The 14,122-nt window shown below is 27.3% G+C and overlaps 1 protein-coding gene across 3 annotated transcripts in view; it reads right to left on the bottom strand.

Annotated features, from left to right (window-relative positions):
* Positions 1-4,572: 4,572 nt before the first annotated feature.
* Positions 4,573-14,122, bottom strand: part of LOC100166124 (classical arabinogalactan protein 9) — a 38,382-nt gene continuing 28,832 nt past the window's right edge. For 2 of the 3 annotated variants that reach the window (XM_001944289.5, XM_016807637.2), the window contains exons 4-8: positions 6,993-7,121; positions 6,779-6,925; positions 6,571-6,714; positions 6,397-6,480; positions 4,573-6,151 (exon numbers count right to left, since the gene is read on the bottom strand). In XM_001944289.5, the coding sequence (XP_001944324.2) occupies positions 6,074-6,151; positions 6,397-6,480; positions 6,571-6,714; positions 6,779-6,925; positions 6,993-7,121 (582 nt within the window). In that variant the 3' untranslated portion in view covers positions 4,573-6,073. Of the gene's footprint in view, positions 6,152-6,396; positions 6,481-6,570; positions 6,715-6,778; positions 6,926-6,992; positions 7,122-7,954; positions 8,101-14,122 lie in introns of those variants that run through there. The other variant, XM_008188784.3, reaches the window with a different exon arrangement.

Below are 14,122 nucleotides of genomic sequence, written 5' to 3'. Positions count from 1 at the left end.
ATAATACAAAAAACAAAAACTCTTAGTTAATTATAAATTATTTGGAATAATGCAGTTTCCTTTCAAAAATACTAATTTTTACCAATTTTTTTCTCTTTTTTTAATTCAATAAAAATAATTAGCACATATCTGGTTTAATTGCGTATGCCAGTTGATAGGACAATTAAATAGCTCTAAAATTAAAAAAAAAAATTAAAAAATGTTAAAAGTTTTGAAGGTACATAAACAAATGCGTGATATGCATGGTTTTGATAAAAAAAGTTAACTGTCCATAACTAAAAAAACAAAAAAGTTAGATTCCATCTTTAAAGGGTATTTATTCATCATTTTTGGTATACTATGCATATCGTTGGCCGGTCACTTCACCCCGGAACACATTGCAATGTGAACACATGTATATTATTTAATATTATGTACCTGATATAATAAATATAACATAAATATATTAGGTATATAGCAATAAATAATGAATAATGAATCACTTTATTTATAAATTATAATCATCGATTTTTTTTAGGTGATTTATTTAGTGTTACATAGCCTATAACGAAAAAAGTAATGGACAAATTAGAGGCCCCTAAATAAATTCTAACTATCGTGGCCCGGGGGCCATGCCCCCCCCCCCCCCCCATAATCCGGGCTTGGCGGTTTTGACCATAAAATACGGGTGTCAAATAATATCCAAAAATTATATACAACTATTTTATTTTTTATAACCAATATGGCAATATGGCATCCCTTTACAATCAAAAAATTATTCGTTTTTCATGAGCCAACAAATCTCTATGAGTCTCTCTATAAAATCCATTTAAATCCAATCAGAAAATTGGCTTTTGGGCGGTGCACATAGGTAGCTATGTACAGTGGCGTCATTTCAGTTTTCAATAGAGGGGGCAAAGGTTTTGTTGACCTACTCGAATGGGTAAAAAAAAAACAACTCGCTTCGCTCGCAAACACATATTTACTAGGTACTTACATTTTTTTATGGTACCCTTTTTATTAACTAGGTAACATCATTTTTAAATAGAAGATAGCAGATATTTTAGAAAAACAATCGTATACCTATCAGTTAAAAGTCTAAAAACTGTTAAATGACAAAATTTAAATTGATAAACAATAATATTAGTAGTTTATTAGGATATCTTCATTTTTTTTTTTTTTTTTAACATGCATCAACTGCATTATCTATAAATCAATTTTACTTGATTCATCACTTATAGCCCATACTCTATTACTCTCATATAGTCATATAGGTATACTATATATTTATAAATTAATATTATCTTAAATTATAATATATATTTTTTTATTGTTTGCTTATCGGCTCAAGTTTTGTCTGTTTATTAAACATACCAGAAATTATTTTCGATTCTCGAGCAGATTTATTCATTTTTAAGTCATATTTAGTCATATTTTAAAAGATTAATGTAAACACGCGTCACAAAAAAAATAAATTTATTTAATTTGGGTAGAATAGGGTATTAACACAAATAGCTGAATCATACACGACTGTCACAAGTTAACTGAAGTCCGTAATCAATGATAATTAATAAGAGTGCCAATCGGTTGTTGTTTTTAGAATTTGTATTAATTTTAGATTTTGGAAATTAAACTATACGAGATTATGATACTAATTATTATTATTGTTGTGCTGCATACAACAATATTAATATGTTTAATTTCCTCCACAAAACACACTCACACAAACAAACATACATAAATGCATATCCATACATACACTTATGTGTACGTTCCCGCATGCGTCTAAATATAAATATATTCCAACTATTCAATTAGTAAAAATGTATCATTGTGGCAATAATTGATTATAGTACTTATATAATATAATCTGAAAATATTATAAAATAAGCATGTTTTTGTGCTAATAAAAATATAGTAATGACAGTGGCGGTTCTAGCGTATGGGCAGGGAGGGCAGCTGCCAATACCAAAATTTCTGTTGCCCCTTATTGGGGAAGGGGGAGGAAATAAGGAATATTATTCACAGTTAAAACCTAATTATAAATCTACTGTTGCCCATACGAAAATTTAGTCCTAGAACCGCGTCTGAGTAATGGTAAAAAGGCAACAACTGTGCACGGCCCATCTGGCCGCTTTTAAAATCAGACAGGGGCAAATGCCCACCTTGCCACCCCAAAATGACGCCATTGCCTATGTACCTATTACCTACCATAGGCGCAAATAGCGTTTGAGATTTGGGGGGGGCTAATAGGGCCTTACTTTGATAATATTGAATAAGCTTAAAATAAAATGTAGGAAATGTTTGGGAGGGCTATGTACATTTTTGGGAGGGCTTAGTCCCTAAAACCCCCCCTATTTGCGCCTATGGTACCTACCACATTTCTGAAAAGCATGAGTGCGCTAGATTTGGCTGTAGATCGCTTACTTACACTCACTTAAACATTGCCTTTTACTCATGCATATCAGTATATGTATAGAATAAATATAATAATAATGTTACTAATATTTTTAGACTTAACTATCATCTGTATGGCTGATTTATTTTTAAAGGGTCGGGAAAAACGAAAAAAAAATTAAAGAAAACGGGAATTTTTACACAGATGTTTTGTCCAAATTCACCCCATAAGTACAAAGTTACCCGATTTTATGAAAGCTACCTAGGGATTATTCATGTCCCAATAACTAATGGGGTGGTTTGCGTTTGGGTGAGTGATTTTTAATTTTAATACACTGTAATGTGTTTGGGCGACCTTTTTTTAATATCCTGGGATGCGGGTATCTACTTTATTAAGTAATTTTCCCTTTCATTTTGACAGACTTACGGCCATTAAAATTATTGAAATGATTAAAAATCAAGTTAAAATATTATTAAAATTAAAAAAAATAAGTAAGTGAAATATAAGTGTGTGCGATTACTCATTAAAAATTGAAATGATGTGCCATATTTAGATTGATATAAAATTCCCTATAGATTTTTTATAATATTTTTATCTTAATCTTTGCAACTTCATCTTTTATATTGTATATTCTATCAATTATCATACTCGCTCAAACACATTATAAGAAACTCGCCTAAACACATTACTTTTATTATGTGGATAAAAAGGTAATTCAGTATTCACCCAAACGGCCCAAAACGCATGACGCCCAAATAACATAATACATAGGTAGGTACTAGGTATGTAAGGTCTATAATGTCTATCACATTAAATGTTTCTTTTGTTCAAAAAAACTTATATAGGTATTAGCTACTTATTAGATTACAAAAATAATAAGTTACTGTTAAATGTCAATAATGAAAATCAGTTATTTTCAACATTATTTCAGTTATACAGTATCTGCCACAATTTCTATTTTGTGATTTATTGCATTTATTGTACGTTATTTTACAATATATTATTCCATATTTTCAGGCACAAAAAGGGAGGAAGTCGAAAAATCATTGCATAATGCACATGAAACTAAATAATTACCAATAATAAAAATAAGTCTAGACATCTTACCACGGCACCACTAACTACTCCAATACAAAACTTCTATTGACATTTATTATTTAATATATCAATGTTATTTTATAATAATGATATTAATTATGTTCCTATACCTAGTTGCAATTTCTTTTTTATACTTCATTCGCACAAAAAGTATACATTATAATATTTTAGTTTATGTAATAAATTATAATATAGAATTATTACCAATTACTATTAGAATATCTAGGTACTGTTTTTTTACATTAGCCTACTACCTAAAAAGATTCAAATCTAGTAGTATAACAATTTAAATTTATTAGTAAAATAATTTAAACATTATACATAAAAAAGGTGGGTAAGTGGATGTCGCTCTGATGTACAGTAGGTTACAAGTGGGTCACTGTATAATGGATAGTATTAAATTTGAATTCAATTATATAATATCACTGTATAAGAAAAACGATTCTGAGCGGAGACGGTTTGTCAGTCTAGGTATTAGACATACCTATTATAGGTAGGTATACTTATCTATAGTATTAAAAAAAAAAATTGACCTGTAATAGGTATTAAATCCTGGGCCGCACTATAATTAGTAATTATTTTTCTTGCGCACAAAAATTTTTTTTCTAAAAACGATTTTTGCTGCTCAAAGAGCTTCAGGGTATGCAGCTGCATACCCTGCATAACCCCTGCGCACGCCTATGATGTACACTGATTACCCCCAAGGTGTTTACCCCTCGAGTTAAACCAAATCTAAATATTTAAAACAAAAATAGTCATCATAATTCATCTTTTTTATAACTCAATACTGATGTTGTATTATTATACAATACAAAACTAATATAATATTACCTAACTCTAATGTTTTGAATTTGAAGAGAATCCTAACCTAACTTAGAGAATGAGGACAATTATGGATTAATATATAATAAAAACACTTTAATATTTTGTTTTTTTTTTTTTTTTAATTAAGTATTTTATCATGAAAGAAAAAAAATTTCATATACATAGGCTAGTAGAGAAAATAATATACTAAATCTACAATGAAGATGGCTTGCATTAGCATACAAATAATTATCCATAAAAATAATTAATCATTCAATGATGATAAATTATTGTACACATTACGTCACAGTATGTTTAACGTGGACGTAACATAATACGTCATACAATGCCTATAATAACTATAAGTAATAACTATTATATAGTTAACATATTTGAATAAAAGTTGTATAATTATAAAAAAAACCGTTTGAAAAAAATACTATAATATATGAACCAAATATAATTTTGAAGCAAAAAATTAAATTAAATAGAAAAGAACAATCTAAAAAGCAACATATTTTACAATATAATTATTTATTATTATTTTTTTTACACCGAGCGAAAAGGCTTGAGCTTAAAACAACAACACTAAATTCTCACCAGTTATCAAAATGTATAATATGATTAATTTGATAATTATTAAAAAAAAATAGTATATATTTGCACCAAAACATTGGTCATGACTCATGACAAAGCCATGGTTATCTACTTCTAAATTTGTAAATTTTATAAAAGTACAAACGGTTTTAAACTTAAAAAAAATGTTCATTTAAAAAAATTACACTTACTAAATTTTATGGAAGTAACTATACACTTAAAATGTAAAATTTGTTGTAATAATAAGACAAAAATAATATACAGTTTGAATCGCCTTTGGAAGATGTAATGTGAGATGGAATGTACCGTGTATGCGATAATTCGTTTCACATAATGATTGGACATATATTATGCCTCATACCAAAAATATCATAATATTATAACTAAAACTCACAACAATGTTTCTTTTTTAAATTAACACTAAATCTTTAATTTGGGGTGAAAATAAAAATAACAGAATTTTTCTTAACGTTTTATAAATATTTTTAAATTAAAATAAATACAATTAATTGCTAAAAAAAAAATGATATATATAATATAAATAAACTTACAGAAGTTAATATTTGATCAAGTAGTGTCATTTTTTTTGTTTGTATATATTTATATTATTTATATATAAATATATACAGGCATATAAAATAGTAAAAAAAATAACTATTTAAAAATTAAGTTTGGTCCGGAAATGTTTTTTTGGTTGTAAAAAATTTGAGCGTAACGTTTCATTATCAAAAGAGCAAATATGTGTAAAAAAGAAAGATATTGTAATAAAATCATATTATAATGACTTAACTTTAAATTTCAATCTAATGTTATTATATTTAGTTATTTTTAAGTATAAAATCTAATATAATAATAAATAATAATAAAAAAAAAAATATTTATATTTATAAACAGCCGATTAAAAAAAAAATTGTACAAAAAAGTATTATGTCGCAGAGATTTGTTTCATTTCAATTTACAAAAATCATGTATAAAAATAATTTGAAAAGAATAATACATCAATTTATTTATGATCATCAAAATGGGAATGTGTTTTTTAGTTGTAGGATTTCCAAAAAAATAAAGAGGAATTATGAAATAAAACATTTTTTTTTTCACATAAAATAGTAGGTAATAACATTAGTGTAGTTTTCGATAACTGACGTCAACGATACATTTAGTGAATAATAATAATAAAAATAAACCGTAGAGCATATTTTAATTGCCTTCGTTGTGATCAGCATCACCATTTGTAACTGCTATTGCATCACATACTCCATTTATTTCATGCAAATCCTGTAAAGTAATAAACAATAAATCAAATATCATTTTTTTAAATTTAGAATACTTATGACCAACATTAAATAACGCTTAAAATAAAAATCAACTGTTGCGATCAAATCTGACAAGTTTAAATCATGTCCACAAAATACACAAGGTTTATTTAATGAATTCAAGCACAATATATTTTTCTAAGTATAAAACCAAAGGAAATAATAAGAAAAACTAATTACGTAAAAAATTTAATACAAAAAACTTACATTTGAAATTTCTTTGGTTGCCTCATTAATATCAGTTGCGTTGGATAGCTTGATTGCTTCAATTTTTTCAGATAAAGAATTTACCTAAAACATTAAAATATATTTGAATAAATATTATGTATGTATAAAATTATAATATACTGAGTTATAAATTAGATAAACAAATTCAATTACGTCAGGTGAGGAAGGCTCGGATTTTTCACCTTCAACATGGTTACCGTTAACCAAAGGTACCTCAGCCACTTCTTTTTCAATATCAGATGTATTTAAACCTTCAGGAGGTTCAGCCAAACCTTCTCCACCACCAACTGTTTCATCCTAAAATAGTCACTTATTTAGAATAAAATTCATTAATGTTAAATAAAATTAATATTTTACTTACCTCAGGTTCAGCTTGTACAACCTCTGGTTCCACAGGTTGGACTGGAGCAGGAGTTTCAACAATAGTTGGTGTTGGTGCAACGGGGGTTGGTTCTACTGGAGGAGGACTACTTGGTAAAGGAGGCGGAATTTCAGCAACATTTGTAATCTGAAATAAAATAATAAATAAATAGATTGATACTTGGATAGAGATAATGTAGCTATTGTGTATTTACATTTAATTCAACAGCTTCAGGTTCTTTCTTTTCAACAACAGTGGGAGGTTCTTCAGTGACTTTTGGAATTTCAACAGCAGATTCAGGTTCTGGTTTGGCTACTTCTTTTACGGTTTCTTCTTCGGCAACCTGGAAATAATATTAATTAATTTTTATTTCACAATTGACTATGCTGGATTTTTATTACAAATGTGGGCAAGGTCAAAAACAGTTAACAATCAAAAATGATTCACAGGAGTCAGGAGATGTGTTGACGTTTTTTGTGTCTACAATGATCGAATTATGTTCAATTAACAGCGACAATAAATAAGTAAGTCTTGTAACACTGAGAGGTCAACAACTAAGGAGATTCTCCCATTAATCAATTCGCCCCTACGGGAACCAACCAATAAATTAGACCACTATAAATAATAAAGATATTTTTCATTCTCTCATTCAACCATCTATTCTATACTCGTTAAGGGCTGTATATAGTATGATTTATATTATAATACACATGTTTAAAATGAGTGATAAATAAAGTAACTGAGTAACATTTAAACGTAAAAAAATTAAAGGAAAGATTCAAAATAAAATATAAATCGATATTAAATCTTATTATTTTTTAAAGAACATACTGTTTACAAAATATATATGTATCGAATGTTGAACGATAAAATATACTTATCTCATTTAAATATTAACATATATTTATTTTTAAATCACCGTAGGCATAAAAAAAATTATACATAAGTATTTAAAAAAATCTTAGGTTCATATTATGGAACACATATTTTGTTAAAATGTATTTATTAAATTTATAGACACGACACTCGTAAAAACTATAACTAACTTTATACTTTCAAAAATGTTTTACTTTTTTAAAATTATTTTCAATCACTATATTTTAAGTTAAGCATAAATAAATCATGAAGATGTTTCAAATATAAAGTGCAACGTGCAAGTCCTGTTTTTTATTATACCTTGGGCAACAAAGCGGAATCCCTAGAAGACATTATAACGGTAACGAAGTAGATCGTAAATTTCACTTAAATTGCTTAAAAGCAATATAACACACGACAAGCACAACCGGACTAGACACTGTTGCTTAGCGTTGGCGGACATTATATTTATAGCGCCACAAGGCAACGGGTATTATGGAGGGACGACATGATGATGAAACATATTGTTTACAATTAGTATTTATTATTGATTTGTTATTCTAATTTGATATCGTTTCCCGCCACGCTTACTCGATTTTCGGATACGCTTACAGTTGCTATACGCAATAATATGAGTAGTTGCATAAATTGTAACTAGGACGATATGTGAAAAGGATCCTTGAACAAAGATGATCAACCGTGATGAACACCGATAGAAAAAAATAATGTAGAGAATCGCATAATTTATACTTTAGTACATATAAAAATCTTTTTGAAAATTCAAACTTGAGCATTTTTTAAAGATTTAGTTAAAAATATATACATTGTACAGCAACACCAAAAAGATTAAGACGTAATAAGAATACCTTAATTATGAAGGTAACATTATAGTAACAAATAATATACAAATGCTAAATCATCCCTATAGTGTTTAGTAGTAAGGTAAATTAAGAACGCCAATAGATCTCAAAAAAATCCGACAATACAAACCATTCAAAGAATATTTATTATTTAGTTAAAACTAAATTAGTAAGATGTAGTTCGACTTAAAACAGTTATAGATCAATACAATTTCTTCGTTTAAAAATTAAACCGTTGCCCGTTGTAAAATAAGTAATTAATGGGAAATTAGATCTTAAAATATTATGCTTTTTTATTAAATGGTTATTATCAATACGACATTCGTATTTTTTTTCATAAGGAGTTTAACGTTTAAAATAAGTTACATAATATAAGACAACGACAAAGATAAAAACAACTTTTAAGTGGATACTTTTGTGGGTCAATTTTCACAAGTTTTTATATTAATTCGTTATATTTTTTGGAAATAATAAACCTACAATAATGATACGTAGACTTCAATAATGATTTGGAACTTTAGTACGTGTCTACAATTTCTTGATAGAATGAGTCATTTTGAATTTTTAAACTGAACTTTTACTAAACTAACTACCGATCCAACTACTTTTATTACTAAATAAAAAATTCTTAATAATTTTGAGTTTGACTGAAAATTCTTTGTATGTGTGTTTGAGATTATATTCAAGCTAATATACATTTTGCAATATTTAAATGTATTTACTATTTTTTTTTTTTTAATTAACGTTTTGGATTAGAAACTTATAAATTGCACAATTGTTGAGAAATTTTAAATTAATAGGCTCAAGCTTTTAAACTGTAATAATATTTGCGTACTTACAATATGCGTATCGCAATATATTAATACAACGATTTTAACAATATATGTTTATTAGAAAGGACATTTTTCAAATTATAATGTTGATATATAAAATACGATCGTAAATAATTAACGATATACGATTACATTTCATAAAGAACAGTATCAATGTATTTGATTCAGCTTAGACCTATCGTATATCTAATGCCCTAGTTCGATCATATGACAAATGCATAGTAAACACGTTGATTTTACTACTTTAAAAGTATATAAATTGAATTATTCTATTATCACTCTAGTATGAACAATTTAAATAAATATAACTATATAGGTACTTTCGATTAAGCCGATAAGGGTTTCTGAGTTAAATATAGGTAGTTGAGGTTTTTATAATTTATCATAACATAATTAAATAAACACAAAAAAGAGAATAGGATAATCTAATTTATAGCAATAAAACTAATTAGGTAGCTAATAATATTCAAATTAAAATATTTTATATTATAAAACATTAAACAAATAATTTTGAATTTAATTTAGTTTAGCTGCGTAAACTGTAGTCTACAATAGCAACTTTACAAATATATTATAATAAGTGTATATACTAATAGTATACACTAGTACTATAGTGATCCATAGTTTGACGCCAGTCGTTTAGATTGGTTTTATGTTTTCATTAGTTTTGAGATTTAGTGAAAATGGGCTTGGGTAAATTATATGACTAGAATTCAGATGTATAAATAAATCATGTTTAGATAAGCAATAAAAAAATATATTTCTTCTAACGGGACTTATTATTTAAAAATAATATTAATATTAAATATCTATTTGGATTTTACAAATATATTACCTACATTATACAATTATTTATAAAAATCTAATCAAGAGGTATGAATACGTTAGTTCCGATTCAGATTATTTGAAATAATTGTAGATAAATTATCATAAATACCTACCTATTATTAAACATTTTTTTAACTATCAAAATAGTATGGGTTTAAAGTTCTTGTTTAACAAATATTTACACCGCTGAAACCAAACAAATATAATAATTATCAAAAAATAACCTTATCCTAACCTTCAGAACATACCTATATTTTAAATCATTACAATATATTACATGGTCTTTAAAATACCTGTAGGTTTTATCGATTTGTTACTAAGTCGAATTTTATTAAAAACATAAAATATATATTAAATGTTCTCACTAATGTTTAAAAAAATTCTTTGTAAAATTAAAATACTATTAAATAACTGCGATGAAAAAGTTCTATATAGTATAAATTATTTGAACGATTATTAATTGTTCTATAAAATACTTTTAAAAATAATAATCGAATCTAATCTATTGCATTTTTTTTTTAAAGATTATTAAGAATATGCATTTTGATGGTCACGAATACAAATATAATAACGATTATAATATGTTTATTATTACGAATAGGTACCTATAAACGTTTATTTTGGTTTTTGATGTATGAACCACCATTTGGTTGAAAAATCAAAAATGACGTACTTGACTTCCGGAGACAAAAGCTACAGTCTGATGAATAGGTATAGCACACAATGTATTCATATTTCATAATATTACAATATCGGGGGGAGTAGAGCAAAGACTATCGTATGGCAGCAACAATTTATCAACGGAGTATCCCCATCATGTTTTATTAACCACATTTTATATTGTTAAAATAAGTTTGGAGTACAAAACATGACTGTTTTTTTATTTTTTTCCGCGGACATAACGACTCTTCATGACGTAAAAAATATTTCCTCACATATGCATACCACCCAACTTCCTATTGTTTTTTTCTTAAAATATATTTAAACAAGCATTCAATCTCATATTATATTTAGTACACTTAATAACATTTCAAAAAAAGTGTTTATCTCACGTACCTCATAGAATTTGACAATTTATTATTATAATAATGACTATATATTATAATATTAGTATACAAGGCGAGTACAAAAACCTGGCTGATGGTGGGGCAGTATCCCCTTCGTTCCGCAGTTACGCGCCATTTGAACATCAGTAGCAGTATCTAACAGCCAGTGTGTGTGTGTGTGTGTGTGTGTGTGTGTGTGTGTGTAAATATAGTACGCTGCTACGGAACACCACGCCACAACTGTTGGTAGGTTGGGTCTTTGTCGAAAAACAGAAGAAAAAGAAAAAACCAACATGGTTCAATGTACCCCGGCGGCACATAAACCGGTTGAACACACGACGACAAAGCTATTAAACAATGCCACAATATTGTTGTATCGGTTAAGGGGAAAAACGAATATCGCGCCTTCCGCTTTTGTTCGTCTTCAATGTCTCCGAAGGACGCGATCTCTGGATTTCACCGTTATCTCCATTGTTCCTACAGACCCTGAAGGTTTTCCCCGCTACTGTTCTATGCATTTCTTACGGGAACCTATATTTTATGTGGTGTCCCCATTATTAAATAGGTATATGCAAATTTTTGGAACCCATTAAGATAGAACTCAAACAACAGCGATTAAAGAACAACACTATTAATTTTATTTTCAACTGTGACCTACCTACGTATTATAAAACTTGGGTTTGAAAACTAATTCATCGGCTTTTATAAACAACAAAATATATTACAATGGGTAACAAAAAGTTAGTAATTAAAATATTAACTAGTAAAACTGTTATAGCTATATAACATCAAATATAATTTTATAAAAATGATAAAACTGACATTTTTTTTTTTTGAACAAAATGTTTTTACGATAGGTATTAGGTACCCTGATTGTACTTCGATATTGAAATATTAAAAAGTAAGTACATTTAAATTTGTATAATTTAGTGTATTATATTATTTGAAAATCAAAATTAAAATACGAAGACCTATCAAATTATAAAAACGTATTGAATTGTGGTTTTGTATGAACATTTATTACTACGCAAGTTTTAAATTTATAATTCTCGTTTATAAAATATAATCTTATGAGAGGCGTTGTCTTATATTATATTGTTAAAGAAATATGAGCTTCAATTGATAACTGTCACCTGACATTGTTATATAATTCACAGAGTTCTAATAAAATAACAACAAATGTATGAAAATTACTATTGTCAGGTACCTACATTATTATATTATTTATACTTCAAAAGTTAAAAAAAAATTATATCAGCAACACATTACAAGAATTCTAGATACAGAATAAAACAGTTTGTTAAATGCGTACATCATGGAATCAATTATCAAAGCAGAGTAAACACGATAAACGATAATAATAATGCTTGAATAATGTAGGTAATGAACACAGCAATTAAAAATAGTAGTTGATTTTGCAAGACAAGATATAGTTATCATATTTTTATTAATTTATATAATGTACCCAAATATTAACAAACATGACTGCATTAGCAGGACGCCAAACTGAAAAATTTTGTAATTTCAGTTACATTCATTAATCGAAACACCTTCACAAAAATATGTAATGAATTAATGTAAAATTAAAACGAATGCAAAAATATTCCCAGTTTAATGCTACAGAAAACAAATATATCTAAACAATAATAGTTAATTAATATAGGTAGGTTAGTATAATATAATATAATATATTATAATGAATCAAGGCCATACGATTTCAAAAATATTTTTCCTTACATTTTATAATAATATTATCAACTATGACATCACTTTCCGATCATTCATAAAATACTTTTGTGAACTTATTTTCCCACGTGTGACATAAGCATCGGTGTGACATCATCTTCTCTTTCTTATAAACCATACGGTCGTTATTTAAATTAAATACATATCCACTATGCTATTGTTTTTAATTAGTTACAATTTGAAACTGTTATATCTGTATGCATATATTTTTTAGGTACAAATACATACACATTTAAATGTACGAGGTATACACGAAAAAAGATAATGAAAAATTCCTAAGATTATTATGTTATTGAATGATAAGAATAATGGTATGTATATTGGCACATAAGATAAATCATTACAAAATATTAGCTAGAGCCATAATTTAAATAATGATAAATCATAATAAATGAACACATATTAAATTGTTTCACTAAAAAATTGAAGTTTATAAGTATATATAAAAATAATAATACTCATTGCTGAAGTAGAATTAAAAAATATTAATTATACATTTTGCTTTCAAAAAAACAAGCAATAAATCCCTTATCGTTTAACATATTTTTTTTGAACAGGTAATTTATTCAATTAACATAATATCTGATTGACACACAATCAATAAAATAATTTTAACACATTTGTATTTCATATTGAATTAAATATCGTCTTAATATTTGAATAAAATATCGCTATTTATTTCATCAAACGGAAAATACGATTGAGCTTTGTAATTATCATTTACCGATGGTGTTTGACGGAAGCTAATAATATAATGTTTATGAATTGAGGGTCTTCCTATTCCTAATTCAATTTTTTTCTAATTTGAATACATGGATGGGGTTGTAATTTCGGAACATCTCGCTCACACCTTGTATACTTCCAATTAACCAGTATTATGCGTATTTAATTGAGTAAATACTGTCAATCGGTATGTGGGTGGAATAAAACGTAATAAATATGAGACGGGACAAATCATGATGGTAACCGATGTGGGAGGCGGATATATTCAATTTTGGGATAGTTGGTAACCGGCCGGTTTGATATTATAATACGTACGTAAACGCTACAGCTCGAGCACTATACAACGTGTTGCTATGGATACTGGGGCGTCGCGACGGGTCTGTAGCGATCGATCGTGCGCGTCTCGCGTTTTAGACCCTCCCAGACCAGATATATTTTTTTCTTCTGTATGAC

The sequence above is a fragment of the Acyrthosiphon pisum genome, chromosome A2 (assembly GCF_005508785.2).
Source record: "Acyrthosiphon pisum isolate AL4f chromosome A2, pea_aphid_22Mar2018_4r6ur, whole genome shotgun sequence".
Lineage (NCBI taxonomy): Eukaryota > Metazoa > Arthropoda > Insecta > Hemiptera > Aphididae > Acyrthosiphon > Acyrthosiphon pisum.
This window is presented reverse-complemented; position numbering and strand designations above follow the sequence as displayed.